Source organism: Sparus aurata, chromosome 16 (genome assembly GCF_900880675.1).
Source record: "Sparus aurata chromosome 16, fSpaAur1.1, whole genome shotgun sequence".
In the NCBI taxonomy this organism is placed as follows: Eukaryota; Metazoa; Chordata; class Actinopteri; order Spariformes; family Sparidae; genus Sparus; species Sparus aurata.
The window spans coordinates 3,157,193-3,173,734 of record NC_044202.1 but is presented as its reverse complement, the minus strand read 5'-3'; the positions used below and the strand labels follow the sequence as shown (position 1 = coordinate 3,173,734).

General features: G+C 40.6%; 1 protein-coding gene across 2 annotated transcripts; it reads left to right on the top strand.

Moving 5' to 3' along the window:
* Nucleotides 1-388: 388 nt before the first annotated feature.
* LOC115566429 (protein LBH-like) lies at nt 389-10,143 on the top strand. 2 transcript variants are annotated; one of them, XM_030392299.1, is made up of 4 exons: nt 389-627; nt 5,195-5,273; nt 6,833-7,007; nt 9,058-10,143. In XM_030392299.1, the coding sequence occupies exons 1-4, from the start codon at nt 428-430 to the stop codon at nt 9,126-9,128; spliced, it is 525 nt and encodes a 174-aa protein (XP_030248159.1). In that variant the 5' UTR covers nt 389-427; the 3' UTR covers nt 9,129-10,143. The 2 variants fall into 2 exon arrangements, with proteins under 2 accessions (XP_030248159.1, XP_030248160.1); XM_030392300.1 differs by having other exon boundaries at nt 497-627; nt 5,152-5,273.
* The last annotated feature ends 6,399 nt before the right edge of the window (nt 10,144-16,542 follow it).

The window sequence follows — 16,542 nt, the reverse complement described above, 5'->3', positions numbered from 1 at the left end:
AGCTCCTCGTAATTTCCATCTTCCACGTTAATCGATTTAAGGGCTCGTACTTGGTCGGTGAATTAAAGTTGTCTGATGGCTCGTGTTTCATCAAGTAAAGAGATGGATAAAGATGATGTGCCCGCCACGTTACTTAAAGACACAAGTTGGCCTCTAAACACATAAATACATCAGAGTTTAGTGTCTGTCCACTACCAAAATAAAAAAAACAATATATATATATATATTAAAAAATATATGTAACTGTTAGTCTTATTATTTTATACAGAAGCACTGTCTTTACTCAGACTAGAAGTAGGCTACACCAAAAGTACACAAATGTCTACATGTGCCAGGGTGTCCACACATCGTGCCAGCTTCACTCCTAATGTTTCCGACTGTCATCGAAGGCAGCAGCGGCCAAACTGCGCAGCCTCCGAGCACTTTAATGCGAGCGGCAACTTCACCGGGAGCCTCTCGCGCCCCGCCGCCTGTCGCCCACAACAGCCCGCATCATCATCATCATCATCACCATCATCATCATCATCATCACCAGCAGCAGCATCAGCAGCATCAGCATCAGTGTGATGAAGCAGCGGAGGACGGAGACCTTCCTGCTCTGAGACACTGGATCACACACACACACAGGTACGGAGCTCTTTTATTAATTCTTTAATTATCTTTTGAAAAATATTCCATTTTAAAAAACACTCTGGAAACAATCACATGAACGTCTCTGCATCTAGAAAACACCTGAACTAGCAGCTGATTTTACCAATTTTTTTGTAAAAGTGACAAACTGATGAGTTTAAAGGATTTAAACTGTTTTGGATGTTTTTTTAGAGAATTGGTCAGAATTCTGCTTCACCTTGTGGGTTTTCTGCACTGCTGGTGCTCAGTGTGTGGGATTGTGGGCACTGATCAAGCCTGTGTGGTGTGTTCAAGTGTAGGTGTAGCAGAAGCTGTGTGTTCTTTACACTGCTATTTAAAATCTATTAATAGTTCCTGCTACCTGCAAGTAAACCAGCTACCTGTTGTGTGAGGCTCCAGATTCAATCACAGTCAATTATTAAATGCATGTAAGTAAGTTTACGTGCCATTAAAACATCAATTCAGTGCACCAGAAGTCAAAAATAGAACAGGAAACTGGATAAATCTAATTAAACTGCACTTAAAGCAGAGCAGATGAGAATTGTGTGGCTGTATAGGAAGAATAAAGGAACATTTCTGTATTTCTTCATGTCCTTGAGCTGTGAAAACTTGAAGAGGAACCTGCGTTTGAGGAGGTGGTTTGGCTGCTGGCTCTGATTTAGTAGCAGAAATGGGAAAAAAAATGTTTGAAGTGCAGCTGGGGCGATAAGAGGCGAGAGAGCGGAGCGGCCATTCTGGCAAAAAGAGAAGAAAAAAAAAATCCCATCAATATCCTGTATCTGTGAAAAATGAATAAAAAATGAACAGTGGGATAGAAAATGATTGTTGCCTCTTAAACTGGGCAGCCTGCACTGTGATGGATCTCATGATGGACGGAGGAGAGGAGGAATTTTAATCCGTGAGGTCACACAAGATGCACATCCTCCGTCCGAAAAGCGAAGATGAGACGAATGTCTGCAGGGAGAATTATTTTTTTAATTTCTTCTGGGTGTGGGAATCTGATTTTTTTTTTTTTTTTATAAAGACTAGTAGGTGGAAGCATCTGGCTTCAAACTCAAGTCAGAGATGCTGCAGAACATCAAGGTGCTGCTGTGGGTTTTGGCTCGTACAGTTGATTTTTTAGAGGAACAACTAGCAAGTTATTCATTATCGGTTCATCTGCCAAGACAAATACTGGTTTATAAAATCAGGAAATACTAAAAGAAATGGCTGTTAAAAATGTCCTGAAACTCAACAAGATGTCCTCAAATGATAGTCCAGTAAGAATTTGGACTTTTTATACCGTGTACCACCTCAAGAAGTATTACACTCTTCACGATCAACCACAACGTTAGCATCTTCAGTTTCAACCGCGGCTGCTTGAAATACTCTCATTCACCACATTTTTTCCTGCTGACAGTGTTCATTTTATTTCCGCTTCCTGTCTTGACAGCGTCACAGTTTAAGTTTAGCTTGTAATCAATCGTGGATTACGATAGCGTGAACGTGAATATGTAGCGAACTCAATCAAAACTATCGCAGAGAAGACGAATATTATTTTATTACTAGAGGGATCTTGCGTACCAACAGCGGTAATCGTACTACAGTTTGAGAAAAGAGCGAGAGTGTGGAAACGATTGCTTTTGAATAATCAACTAGCCGATCAACAGCGAAGTATCTGAGGACAGTTTCGACGATCCGTGAAGAAGAAGAATTGTTTTTAATCTTGTATAATCAGCTGAAACGGAGAATCGTTGTGTTTTCGTCACCTTAGAAAGAGCCGAACTGTGTAACTACATCGTCACGTGATGAAATGCGGCCCACAAAGAGTTTCCGTAAGCGAGAGAGGTGGCTGTGAAATGGTGGATAATTTTTTTTGAGAATCGCAACCTCTTTGAAATAACTCGCTTCACTGTCACAACTGGAGCCATCTGGTCCAGAAACATTTGGAAAGTTTAGAAGAGCGAGTAAGCCGGGCGCTAAACAGGAAGTTAGGAGTAGGAATGAACGCTGTGTTCAGATTTAATAGCGTCCTTGGAGGAGGTCCTCGTCAACATGAAGAGTCCATCTTCTTTCTACGGTAGCTGAGAACAGACAAACCAAACAAAGATTGAGTCGGAATCTTTTGTTTTTTTTTTGTCTTTGTAGCATCCGCTGCGGAGGCGAGTGAGACGAGGGGTGTTCAGTTGGTTGCAACCTGCATTCTCACCATAAAATGCTAAATTGAAAAGCAAACAGGACTTACAAATGTTGTGTAACAAATGTAAACCTTCAACGCTAATTTATGCTCCTTTATGTACGAAAACATACACGTCCGTCTCAAATGATGTAACCTTCACTGCCCACATACTTCCATGCGTCCCTTCACTCTGGCATTGATGTGTCCTGATGACGTAACACCTTAAAGACTTCTCACCAACTCGTGTAACCTTTCCCCAAAGAGTTTCGCCATTTTTAAAACTGCTTGTTTTTTGTTTGTCAGAAATATTTGCGGTTCAGTTTACAATCAAGTTCTGTTGTCTTGTTTAAAAATATCGATTCACTTCCTTCATTCAAGCAACAGTAACCATGAAATCTTCACTCCAACTGGTGTTTTACTGTAACACATTAAAAAGACAAAGAACCAAAATGACTGCGGGCTAAAAATGGAGCAGTTCTTGCCAAGAATTTTGCCCTCTTGCTCAGTTCAGCTCAACAAATTGATTTTGTAAATTATTTTGCCTTAATTCGAACCACCAGTTGAGACACTCAGGCAGTTAAAGATGTAAAGTATCTTAACGTTTCATGTCTCTGTTGAGGCAGAAGTGAAGCTGCTTCCTGCAGAGATAAACACATGGATAACCTCGTTCAGACCTAATGGCTCAAATAAGAAATGATTATTCAACTGGAGAGAAAAAAAAATAGAAGCCTGACAGAAGCGTCACGCCTGGCATCAACATTTAAATTCTGGTGTCTGTTACGCTTCACGTCCTCGCAGAACGAAAGCACTTCACAGAAACAAGACCAAACTGGAATCATGTGCAGGCCTCTTCAGTTTTCTACCTCCAGAAGGGAAAAAGGAAAAAAAAAAAAAACCCTGGACGGAAGACTGGCTGGAGTGACGGCACAGATTCTCTCCAGACGAACAATACGAGCCTCTGATGAAGAATAAAGGCGGTATTGTCTCAAGAGCTGCGACGATGACGGGCAGGAGCGATTCCAGGTTTCACAGAGGAGTCTCACAACGCCGCGGCCCCGTCCTGGCGGCGGTAATTGCTGCGTAACGGCACACATGAATACCCCCCAAATCAGCCCTCGGCCTCGTGCGCTCAGGCAAAGTGCACTACTCAGACAATCAGAGGCATACAATCTCAATCGGCCCGTCCCCATGGCAACAGCAACTGCCGGTGTGATTGTATGGAAAGTGGTGTTTCTGATAACTTGTCACATGTAAAGACTGCCTTTCACCAGCGAGCAGGAGACTGATACTGTTGGCCGGGTTTTAAAGAGACAATGCAGATTCTTTTTTTAAACACAAGTCGCAGTCAAACATTATTCTGCTTTCAGGGATGATGTTGCGTCTTAGCTTCCTCCATTAAGACTTGGGTCATCACATCAGATGAAGGTGCAACACGTAAGATGTGCTGAGACAAACGAGGAAACAGAATCAAAAACAGAATGCGAAGAAACAACAGTGTCAAGAAATGTCAAGAATTTAAACAACCTCACTTATATTTTCCTTTTTAGACAGAAAAATACAACCACACACCTTCTGAATTCAAGTTTCTCTCCATATTGATTAAGACAAGCTAAATTGCCTCGTTAACACATCGTAAAACACATGAGATGTGAAAATATTGCAGCACTTTATAGCGTTTTGTCACTCCCACTCTTGTCATAGTCTTGAACAGAGCTGCTGTAAATCGCCTCCATACTGTATCCCTTGTTGTCAAACTGACCTCTGTCGGTCTTGGAAGTTAACTGAGCCATGAGCTAATTAGCTAACAGTCGCTAGCTACATCCAAGGATTGCTATTAACAGCTGTTGCCGTTGCTCTGGTGCTACGCTGCCCCCTAGCTACCTTTGAATTTTGTCGACTAGGGTTGGACTGATTTAAAAATATCAGTCTGGTTTGATATGAAGACTGAATTTCACTACAAGATGTCGACAACATCATGTGACCCCACAAATGATAAGGTAGCAGTACTACAGTCCATCAGGACAACTGCGACACGTCCTGTTTTATTTCTCACAACAATTAAACAACTTTTTATTCTGAAAATCAAAATAAGGCTCTAAAATAAGAGTCTGTGTTGAGTCAATGAGTTTTCCATGGCTTGTTCCTGATAATCTTTCACAATAAAAGCCTTGTTTAGAACCTGGAGCCTACATTACCCACAATGCAAGTTAGCCACCGAATGACATCATTGGATGCAATTTATCAGATTACATTCTGGAGCCACAGAAGGCTTTATAATACTCTCCAAGACCTGTAAATACACTTTAATGTGATGTCAGATTAGATAAAAGAACCTTGATAATTCACTGTCACATTGTTTACAGACAGATTATTGATCGATGATCATCGGCACGTGTTTCCCTGCAGGATGACCGAGGTGATGAACTCTCTGGAGCCGGGTACGGAGGACTTCAGCGGGGGTGGAGCGGCAGCAGATCAGGGCTCAGTATCCTTCCAGGTGTGTGTGAATGTGTCGGTTCGCTTTTATTGGAGTTGAAATCATACATCGGTGAGTCACAGGAGCGATGAGCAAGAGTAAAGATGTGGGATGATGCGACTGAGGTCACCGGCTGGACTGAGTCCTGCTGTGAGTAAATGGTATGTGTCTATCCAGCTGAGCTGAGAGGACGAGTGTGTTGTCGTCTACAACTGTGTGACTTATCCTTTAATCATAATGTATCATCGTTAAGTGTAAAGAGTGAGCGTGCATGTTGTTTTATACTGCCAGTTAGATGTTTTGTTTGATAAATTCTCCCAGTTTCTTTCTTGTTTTTTCAACTTTTCAGTCTGAAATCTCCAGAAAATAACTTTTTTCAGTGAATTGGGCTCAAGTCAGGCTGCAATTAAGGATTATTTCCACTATCGACTAATCATTTAGTTAATAAAATGTTAATAAAATTTGAAAAATACTCATCACAATTTCCCAGATTTGCTAATTTTCAGTCCAAAACCCAAAGACTCTTCACTTACTATCATATATGACAAAGAAAAGCAGCAAATTCTTAGATTTAAGAAGCTGGAGCCAACAAATATTTGACATTTTTACTTGAAAAATGACTGAAACGAATAACTGATTATCAAAATACGTAGTTGGCAATTTATTATCTCTCTAGCTCTTGCTGAAACTGCTAACTATTTCCTTCTCATTCTCATTTTCACAAATAATATCTCTCATATATTGATATTTTAGTCAAAGGGAAACAATACTGCAGTCAGAGGTGGGAAGTAATAAAGCACAAATACTTTGTTACTTGTTATTTAAAACTAGTACTTACCTACTGACATCTTTTGACTTTCTCTCTCTCGATCTCAACACAAATATCTGAACTGTCTCCTCCCCACATTTTCAAAACAAGCTTATTACTTTAGTCTGAATACGTTTGAGGGGATTTATGGATTATGTATATTTTGTGCCATTACGTAAAAGATGTAAGAAGCCGTAAACAGACAGAGAGGGAGACTGGAATGTGGAGAAAAGGCGTGTTAGTGTCTCGTATCTGCAGAGAGTTTCTGATTTTCTCTCTTTGTTGCTGCTCGGGACGCTTTACCAACCCAACATGTGTCTATTTGACGTCCTGGGAATGAGACTCAACAATCAACTGTCTTTGTGGTGTGTTCAGGAACAGCTGGGACAAATCCTACTGATTCTACCTTTAACTTTAATAGTCTTTGAATTCTATTAATATGATGTGAGCTTCAGTTAGCTTTGACCACAAATGTCCTTCAGACGGAGACTTTTTACTCTGATTTTGGTTCGTCTTTCAAGCTTTTATGTTCCTGTTTTCTACATAGTTACTGGACCAACGCTGTGTCAAGATAATACAATTCAAATAGAAAATAGAAACGATGGAATCATATTTGCACATTTGAAGTCAGACATCAAAGTCTGTCCAGCTTGTCCTAATCCGATTTACCGCATTGTTGTTCATCCACGTGTTGCGAGTGTTCCTCTTATCCCCACAAACATGTAAACCCTTCAGTCGACCTTACATAAGCCTCACACAGATCTTCCCAGATACCCATGAAAGGTATCCAAAGTTAACCAAGAGGCTTCCCTCCATCGTGGTCGAGCCGACGGATGGAGCCGACGTGGAGAGCGGCGAGCTCCGCTGGCCGCCGGATGAGCCGGGTTCTCCTGACGCCCAAACCAAGAGACAGAGTGCAGAGGGTCAAACTGCAGGTGAGCGTGAAGTCACTGAAATGACATACTTGTCTTTATACCCATGAAAGGTCATTTCCTGTAACAACTTCCTGTTAGTTCTGTATGCAAATGAGGCAGGTTTCAGTCGGTCTCAGCTGACCGGACGACTGAACAGACGGAGGAAACACTCGGAGACGTGATGATCGTCTCTGGTCTCATATTTCTGCACAGAAATGTGACGATCTGCTTCTCTGAGCTAAAACTGATCATTTGGCTCTGAACAGGCTCACAACTTAGAATAAATGCAATTTTCCACTCAGGCTGAATCATCACATGGAACACGGTTTCACCTGAACCCGCGTGGACGTGCAGCTGTCTGCCTCCGGTCGCCTCTTTCCATTGACTTTATTAGCATTCGCGCTGCCTCTGAGTGCCACTTGACGCTGCAGCCGAACATCAGTGTTCACCACATCTGATGTAGAAAATCGGGGTTCGTGACCGACTGAGCTGTTAGAGGACATTATTTAAACTGAGTTCAAACATATGCGCTTTACTTTAAAGTGGACGTATGTATTTTATCCTCTATTTCGCCTGATTGAATTATCGATCTGCTGTTTTGAGTGTGAGATGATTTTCTCTCCTGCTGATTTTTACACGTTAACGTTTTAAAAGTTGTCATTTCCCATTTTTAAAGGAGCAATATGTCAGAAGGAGCAGCCTATCACTATAGTAACTGCTAACTGCAGCCACTGCTAGCTAGTTAGCTCTGTTAGCCATGCAGCTAGCGGTCCGAAAAGGGGGCTCGGGGACCAGATCTGCAAAACAATAAATAGATGTAATAAGTGTTATTTCTACACATCCAGTTGATGTTTCAAAGAGGAGTAGCCTGTAGCTAGACTAACTGCTAACTGCCTCTTACTGCAGCCACTGCTAGCTAGTTAGCTCTGTTAGCCATGCAGCTAGCGGTCCAAAAAGGGGGCTTGGGGACCAGATCTGCAAAACAATAAATAGATGTAATAACTGATATTTATACACATCCAGTTGATGTTTCAAAGAGGAGCAGCCTACAGCTAGACTAACTGCTAACTGCCTCTTACTGCACCCACTGTTAGCGTGTTAGCTCTCTTAGCCGTGCAGCTAGTGGTCCGGACTGGAAGCTCGGAGTCCAGATGTGTGTTGGTGTTTACAACTCTAACACAGGTGCTTTAGACCAGAACGAGATGTGGCTAACTGGTTAGCATGCTAACATCTCCGTAACACAGTAAATATACATTATAAATGTTTTTTCTTCACATCCAGTTTGTGATTTAAAGTTAATGTTGAAAACTTTTATGGAGGCGAGAACGTCTTTTCCCTAAAAACATTATTCTGATTGTTAATTAGTCATTTTAAAATGTTTGTCGGGCCTAAAATTGAGGTTTCGTCTAACTCTGCGAAATAATTCAGACAGTTTGTTGGAGCTTCTGACAAGGTTTATCAGCCAAGAGTTTATTGTCATTAAACAATGTACAACCAATTTAAAAGGTGCACAAAATACAGGCAACTCAGGAAATTAATATTAATATTGCATGTGTACGTAGCAAACAAGAGTCTTGATAGTTTTAAAAAATGGCTGATTTCTAGAAGATGCACTTCACATTCTGTTCTGCCCTGATGTTAGCCAGCTACTGTTAGCAACATTAGCTAGTGCAAAAAACTGGCAAACACTTGAGGAGTCAGATGAATCGTGAATGCAATCGACAGTGTGGTATCAATAACACCTTTAAGCTATTTATTTGGAATGTTTTTAACTAAATTCTCACATATTACTCCAATAAAATGTTTCTAAATCACTGGCTAACATCTCACTCTTCCTCCATGAACTGATTCTGCGCTTAAATCTCTTAAATTATATATCTGCGCTCCTGTCTTTCACTCAGATATTTTTCATTTTAAAACACAAAATAACACGTCCCCCCATCCCACAGGCTAAAGTTAAATCTGGTAAATTGCTGTCTCATCCCTATTTATACCATTTCGGGCTCGCACTCAAACACTTCACGGGGACTAATCTGCTAATTCTCCCCCCCTTTTTTTTTTTTTTTTCCAGATGAGGAGCAGTCGAATGTCGGAGAGGACGACGAAGAGGCTTCAGGTGCGGAGATGCAGGACTCCAACTGAGCAAAAACTCTCCGCCTACGTAATCCACCGTTACTGTGAGTGAGTCCAGACTCGGATAAATGAGTGAAAAGAGGGTCGAATAGAAGAGCTCGTTGCATTGATAGGAAAGATTACAGCGACAGACAGACAGACAGACAGATTCCCAAACCCCAGCTGACGGGCTTGGAGCCAGAAACCTGCCGTCACCTTCATAAATAGACGCACAGAGGTTGTTGTTTTTCTTTACGTGTGCTCGTTGTCGCTGATGATCGAAGGGACCAAGCCGCCATCTTGAACCTTGTTTATTTACCAGCTTGTTTTCCGTAAGAAACAAAATAAGACTTTAATAACTGTTGGCAGCTTTTAATGTCAGTACAGAACCTAATCTCCACTTTAAGTATCTATTAATTGATTTTCTGATATATAGATTGGTTCTCTCTCTGGCTCCAAGCCCTCGCCGTCCAGATTCCCACACGTCCGACATCTGGACAGATGTTCCTAAATGCTGTCTTAAGTATTTAGCTCATGTGTGCCATTACTACTACTATTACTACTATTACTACTACTATTACTAATGGTAGCTACTGTATTTTGTGCACAGTTTTTACATTAAGTCTAGATGTAAACGACATCACTGTATGTTAAGTGCTGACTGCTGTAGTTTTGGTGATCTTGGTCTCACTCTGTGACAAATAGCTACGATGTTTTAAAGAGCAGTGTGTGAGTAAGGAAGCCTTCATCGCTTTTAATCGGTGTTATTACGATACATTCTTTTAAGATAATATATTATAACGTGTCTTCATACAGTAGGTGTTAAAAGGGAATGTAATCGTGTTGTTTTACTTTAAGATATTGGAGCAATATGTTCACGGGAGTTTAAAAATGCGGTTCCATTTTGTTACAGACTCACAGAAGTGAAAAAAACAAACCCAGTATATTTTAGATGTGTGTGGCTCGTCACAGACATGATATTTTTTAAAAGTACTGGAAGCCTAAATTATTGCACAAGTAATAAATCTTTTGAAAATTCTTAAAATGTTCCTCAGTTTATTTATTTCCTGTGGTTGTGTTCTGGTCGAGGAGAAGATTAGGTTTTCACTGTGGTCGAGGATCTGACGCCACGATAAGCAACATGTTTTATTTCATGTTCGTGGAAGGAAACCAGACGAATTGACTGAATCATGTAAACCTGTTTTTCCCAAGATTGCATTACTAAAGTGCAGGTAAACATGTAAAATCAGATTATTATCATGACCTGATTGTTCCCAGTTATCAGATTATCGTGGTCATGTTAAAATGCTCAGTGATTATTTCATGCAATGAGCACTTTTAAGATTTTAGGCTTTCTTTTGAGGCAACTAGTGGACAGAAAATGTCTAAAATGAACATTTAGGGGTTTATTTTATGTTCTGGGCTTTTCACTGACACACTAACTCGATGCATTGATTAAAAAATCAGAGTATTTCCAGGAAAACGTTCCCCTCGTGTGGTTGCAGCCCTGCAGGATTTTTTATTTCAGTGAAGGGCATTCAGGTTTGTTTCCTCTCCTCTGAGCGGGAGGATGCACCGTGAATCCAAACTCTGGTTTTATTTTAGGCTCTGATTTATGTGTCTTGCCTCATAGTTATTCAAGGAAAGTAAACCAAACAGCTGCCGTCCTGACTGCCGCGCCTCACGTCACAGCCAGAGAACAGGAAACATTTCCAATGGAATCACCGTCAATATGAATATTTATATTCACCGTTTTGTCCATGCAGTGGTTAAAATTTACAGCCCTTCATTAGGAATCTATGATTTAATTCATTAATCTACTTTAAAGGGAGATTAGCTATGTGGAATTAATAAATCAAATGTAATATTCTGACCTAAATGTATAAATATTAAGTGAGGAACTTCACTCATGAAAGAGCACAAGAACAATTTTGTATTTTAAGGGAATAAAAGCCTCAAAACTATGAACTAATTCAGCTCAGTTTTTGGTCTAAATGGACGGTTTGCTGTTGTTCTTAAGTAAGTTAGAGTTATTTGTCATAATATTTGGTAATTAAGAAATTCTACAATATGTCACGTTTATTTATGTGTTTATTTATATATTATTTGCTTATTTGCCTTTAATGAACTCAAGCCAAAACTTATTTTAGTCACCAGCAAGAAAGAATTTGATATAGAAGGATAACAATAAATATCACGTTTTAAAAAGGTGGCTGTGGTTCAGGAGTAGAGCCAGCATCTTGTTATCGGAAGGTCGCTGGTTCAGTTCCCGCTGGTCTGCATGTTGCAGTGTCCTTGAGCAAGATACTGAACCCTCTTACTATAAATCGCTTTGAACAAAAACATCTGCTAAATGCCCTAAATTATAAATGTTTTAACACTATTTTGCATACAACAAATTTTTCTGAACATTTTATATTTTCCTAATTTTTTTATGATTATCATGAAACAGCAATTTAAAGAAAACTTTAAAGTTTCACAGAACAGAACGTCAGAGATAATTGCTGTACTTTTAATCGCTCCTCAGACTTTAATGTTGCGTTGATCAAAGGTTTCTTTTAATGTGTGTAACTCCTCCGTTAAACATGGCACCGAAACAATTAATTGATCAGACGACGGCAATTTAAATGCCATTCAAGAAGACGAGTGGGAGATATTGTTGTTTTTGGACCGCTGAACAAAAGAAAACCGGCGATTTAAAGATGTCTCCTTTAGCTTTTAGGAAACTGTGGTGACATTTTTATCTGTTTAGTTCTTGTTGTTGTTGTTTTTGACATTTTAGAGACTAAATTAATAATCAGTCACGGCGTGTTGCTCCCACGTTTGATTCAAGAGCTTCAACATGCCCTTTTTGAAAACTTGACATCAAATAAGAAGCACAGAAGACAATCTAGACATAAACTATAGAAGATAAAATATGAGAAACATGAGTGTTTGTGTTTCTCCGTCTTGCATAAACACACACAAGCGGCGCTCAGCCACCTACACTCTGAGAGCTCGTTGAGGCTGATCCACTGCTAAAGGTCGGATTGGTGTCTTGATCCAGACAGCGAGATGGATGGCGAAGATCTCCATCTTATTTCTTAGATGCCTCGTTCGCTCGGTGGATCTGACCTTTGCGATGACAACCCTGTGAAGAGCACTTCATCGGAGCAAGCGGGGTCACTCCTGGGAAAATGAAGGGCTGCGGGGAGCGAGGCTGCGAGGGGGAAAATATACAGTGTCAATTATCTCTCAAATGTCACAAGCTGTTTTTCAGAAGTACGAGGACTCATCTCTCCTCTTAAGGACACACACACTGAAACACACACACACACACACACACACACACACACACTGTGTCTGGCTCCTATTTTACAGATAATTCGCACACAGGTGGAAGCTTTTAACATTTGCTGCCGCAGCGCCGCAATCAGTAAAACATCCCCACAGATCTGTGCAACAAGATCCACTGATGCTGCGCTCAGATACCAACACGTATCTGCTCTGAATGTTAAGATCTTCTTATATATTGAATTATGGATCCAGACCGATATATTGGTTGTAATGGCTGATCACAGATGTATCAGTATCGGTGATGCAGAAAAAAGATGCTCTGGATGATTCATAATCAATAAAGTCCCAGGAAGTTTATTGTTTTTTGGAAGTGAAGTTTACTGTTTCTGTCGATCTTTTCTCTCTTTCCTCATGTTTTACTCTTTCCACTTCTTCTCTCACCTTTTAACCTTTCCGTCCTTTGTCTCTTTCCCTCGTCCTGACAGTCTTCATTCCTTCCTTCTTGTATATCTGATGGCATGAATATCCCCAAAACCATCAAGTATAAACATCACTCGTTAAAATTCTGCTTCTTTTTTACTTTTGGTTTGAATCTCCGAAACAAATTCAACATTTTCCCCGGACATTAGCCGGCTCGCTCTCAATTTATGTCCCCCCCGCTGTATCTCGTCTGGCCGCTCTCCCATTTCATTATGTCGAATTCATTCATGTTCGATTCGGAACAAAGACCGTTGCGGACGACGCCTGCGGCCACTTGTAAATCTGTGTATTTAAAAGTACCTTTTAACACGGCCATTAGAGCCGCTGAGTGTTGTGAGGGAGTTGTGTTTTGATGATGTCAAAGTGTGCTGTGCCAGGACTTTCATCTCCCACTCCTGCTGGCTTCAAACGGGTCTTTCAAATGAGTCCGTGATAGGCCGAGGTAAAGCTCACCCGCCCTCCGCCTGCAGCCCGACGCCGTCCTCTCTCTGCTCACTGAGACTAAATAAGAGTTTTACTACGGCTGTGATGTCAAACTTACCACAGAGGAAACAAGATGCTGCCTACACCAACAGAAATAGATGTAAACATTAATTTGAATCTAATTGGCTGCATCATTTGTGGGTAAAGACACATTTTCTAAGTAAGGGTGATAAAAACAAACTTCTGGAAATTGAAAACATCTTGATAGGAAGTTATAATGAAAAGAAAAAAGCATTCTAAAAAGTATTATATATTATAAATGTGCAATTTAATGAGACGATTTTATTACTCTCATGTTTGTTTTCCTAAATATGAAGCTAAAGTCAGCTGCCAGTCAGTTTAGCTTAGGCCATGTCCACACGTACCAAAACAAACTTTTCTCCACCGTCTTCCTCGGCATCATTTCAAGAATATTTGCGTCCAAACAGATCCATTGTATATGACTCAACACGCTATAGTTCATATTCCAGTCTATAGGTGGCGCTTGAAATTCACCAAAAACAGAGAAGAAGAGACGGAGCATTCGCATAAAGCTTACGCGCTGTATACAAACAGACAGTAGAAGAAGAAACCGAACACAAGAAGAAGACAAGAATGTCTAGTCGGTTGTCCATAATCCTTTTTTGCCCTAGTAACTCTAATAGGCTCAATATCTTCTGCAGCACAAACACAAGCATGTAGTCGCCATTGTTAGTGTTGTTGTTGTTACGTGATGTCGCGGGGTTTAGAGGTCGAAGGCTTCGATACGCAAAGTATGCGGATTCACCGTCCACACAAGAACGCAAAGGCGGCGTTTTTCGGATTTTTCCACCCTGAGACCAGGTTTCAAAAAAGTGTGTTTACAGGATCCATGTGGACGATCGGCCAAAACGATGCAAAACACGTGCGTTTACACACAAAAGCGTTTCAATGTGGATGGACCCTTAGACTGGCAGAAACTTGCTCAGTGTCTCTGGGCTCGTTCAGTAATAATCAGCTACGCCACCACCCGGTCCGTCTGCTCTACTGAACGAGCCCAGAGACACTCGGGCTGCAGCAGTCGGTCGTGGTGGTGTGTTTACCGGGGAAACTACGACCCCACGTTTATTTTACATGTCATTGCAGTGATTGTCTGGTGTTACTACCATTTTAAAAAGGGGGAGTAACTCTAACACTTAAGAATCTGAACAAGCTAGCAGCCGTTACCTTTTCTTTTGCAGCGTTTTCGCTTTTTTACCTGCAACCCCACCAAAGACGATTGTGATCGTTTAAAAGAAATCCTAACAAGCCAAAATGTTTATCCTCCTCTACCAGAATTATTCTCCTGTGTCTCGATAGCCAGTTTCTACTGTTTCTGTAGTCCGGTGGTACGGCAGCAGATACGTCTGTATCTCTTGTCAGGCAGCAGCAGGGAGAACAGACTGTGTCTTGGGTGGGTGCCGTCTTTTATTATCCTTTGAGCTCCGTGCAGACATCTCACTTAACGGATATCACTGATGTTATGATTGGTTGCAATCGACCAGTTGATCGGACGCTTCCTCTTGAAAAATATCATGCCATCACACCCAGGTAGCTGATTTGTGGCTCATGATTAGCTATATAACTTTACGCATCTTAAAGTCAGACATAAATACTCTCACGCTGTGTGAAATGTTGCTCCTCATTTAAAGTGTTTCCAAACAGGTCGTAAGGTTTAAAACTCATTAAGCGGAGCTGATGCTGACAATGTGCCACGCTACGTAAGCGGAAAGGAGATTTCTTGAAAGACCGAAGTGATGAAACAGAGCGTGAATCTGATGAAACACTTCAGCGCGCACCGACCAGATTAAAGAGCAGCGAGATGCCGTGCGTTTGATTGTATGAAGAGCACTTTACTGTATGGACGGCAGCCAGCGAGGAGCTCCGTCTCCTCCGAGGCCGCGCAGCCTTCGAGTTGGACGCCCACGCAACACCTCCATGTTAGACTCATCATGGCTGCCCAGCACGGCGCTGTGACTGGAAGTGTTCAGAGGAAAACTAACGTAAACATTTATCTGCCAACTTGTAGCTGCTGTTTTAATTGTTTGTGTGACTTCAAATGGAGCACATGCAGATATTGTGTATGTGTAGAGTGTGTAGAGTCCTCCATCTTTTGGTTCATTTCCTCATAATAACAAGAAAGTATATTTGTCTTTAATATGTTGGAAAGTCTTGGTTTGATGGTGTATTTCCTTCCAGTTTGTAAATGTTCCTCCTCGTTCCCTCCAGGTTTATTCAACACGACTAAATGTAATGTGATTCCTTTATTCTGTTAAGCTCCAACTGAACTTAAACTGTGTTTTTTATTCTGCGACATAATAAAAAGAAACTGAAGCGAAACATCAATTTTCTCTTTTCAGCACAGACGGGAACACTTCACATTTCAGTTTCATGACTCATGTTTGCACAATGCCGCCGTTTCTCTTACTACAAAGACAGAAAAGATCTTAGAAAATAGCTGATTTAATCATCTAATCGACATGTTAACTTCAAAAATGTTAACTAAAAGTACTGATTTTGCAGAATAATACATAATTTGAAGCTAATTTTGTGTTATTTATATGTATATCATCACTTTATATACTGTTAGGGAGATTGTTAATTTCTGCCGGGGATCAAACGATATGAAAGATAAAATATCCAGCAATTCTTCAATTAAATGTGTAAAAACAACTCAACCTTTGTTCTATATTTTATCAAGTTGTGTTCTGACATTATCCCAAAAGTTTCCTAAAATATTCAAACCATTGAAATCGTAATTTCACTCAAAGTAGTGTTTCATTTGGTCGCGTGTTGCTGTAAAATGTTTTAGGAAAGTCAGAGATGGAGGAAGAAAGTCGGCAAACGAGACTAAACGTGATAATGGAATAAATGATTAAAACAAACATCTAGATAACTTTACAGAGATAAACAAGCAACAAAAGTTTTAAAGTAACTCTCTGAGCTCTCCTCCCGTCGGTTAACGTCTCCGGATACAGTTCAGTACTTGAGTAAATGTACTTGATGTGAAAAACTGTGCATCATTGTGTGTTTTTGTAACGCAGCCACTAAACAAGAAGACGAGAGTTCAGGTCGGATGAAACAGAAGTATTGTTGCCATGGTTACAGCAGGTTAATATCATCCATTTTTCTTTTTTTTTTGTAACTGTACTCCAGCCGAGCGGTGGTGAAGCAGTTAACCAAAAAAATTTGATTTTTTTTAACTGAC

Coding starts and splice junctions, on each gene's coding strand:
- LOC115566429 (XM_030392299.1), top strand. CDS start 428: ATGCGAGCGGCAACTTCACCGGGAGCCTCTCGCGCCCCGCCGCCTGTC. Junction 5,274..6,832: donor CGGCAGCAGATCAGGGCTCA/GTATCCTTCCAG, acceptor AGCCTCACACAG/ATCTTCCCAGATACCCATGA. Junction 7,008..9,057: donor TGCAGAGGGTCAAACTGCAG/GTGAGCGTGAAG, acceptor TTTTTTTTCCAG/ATGAGGAGCAGTCGAATGTC.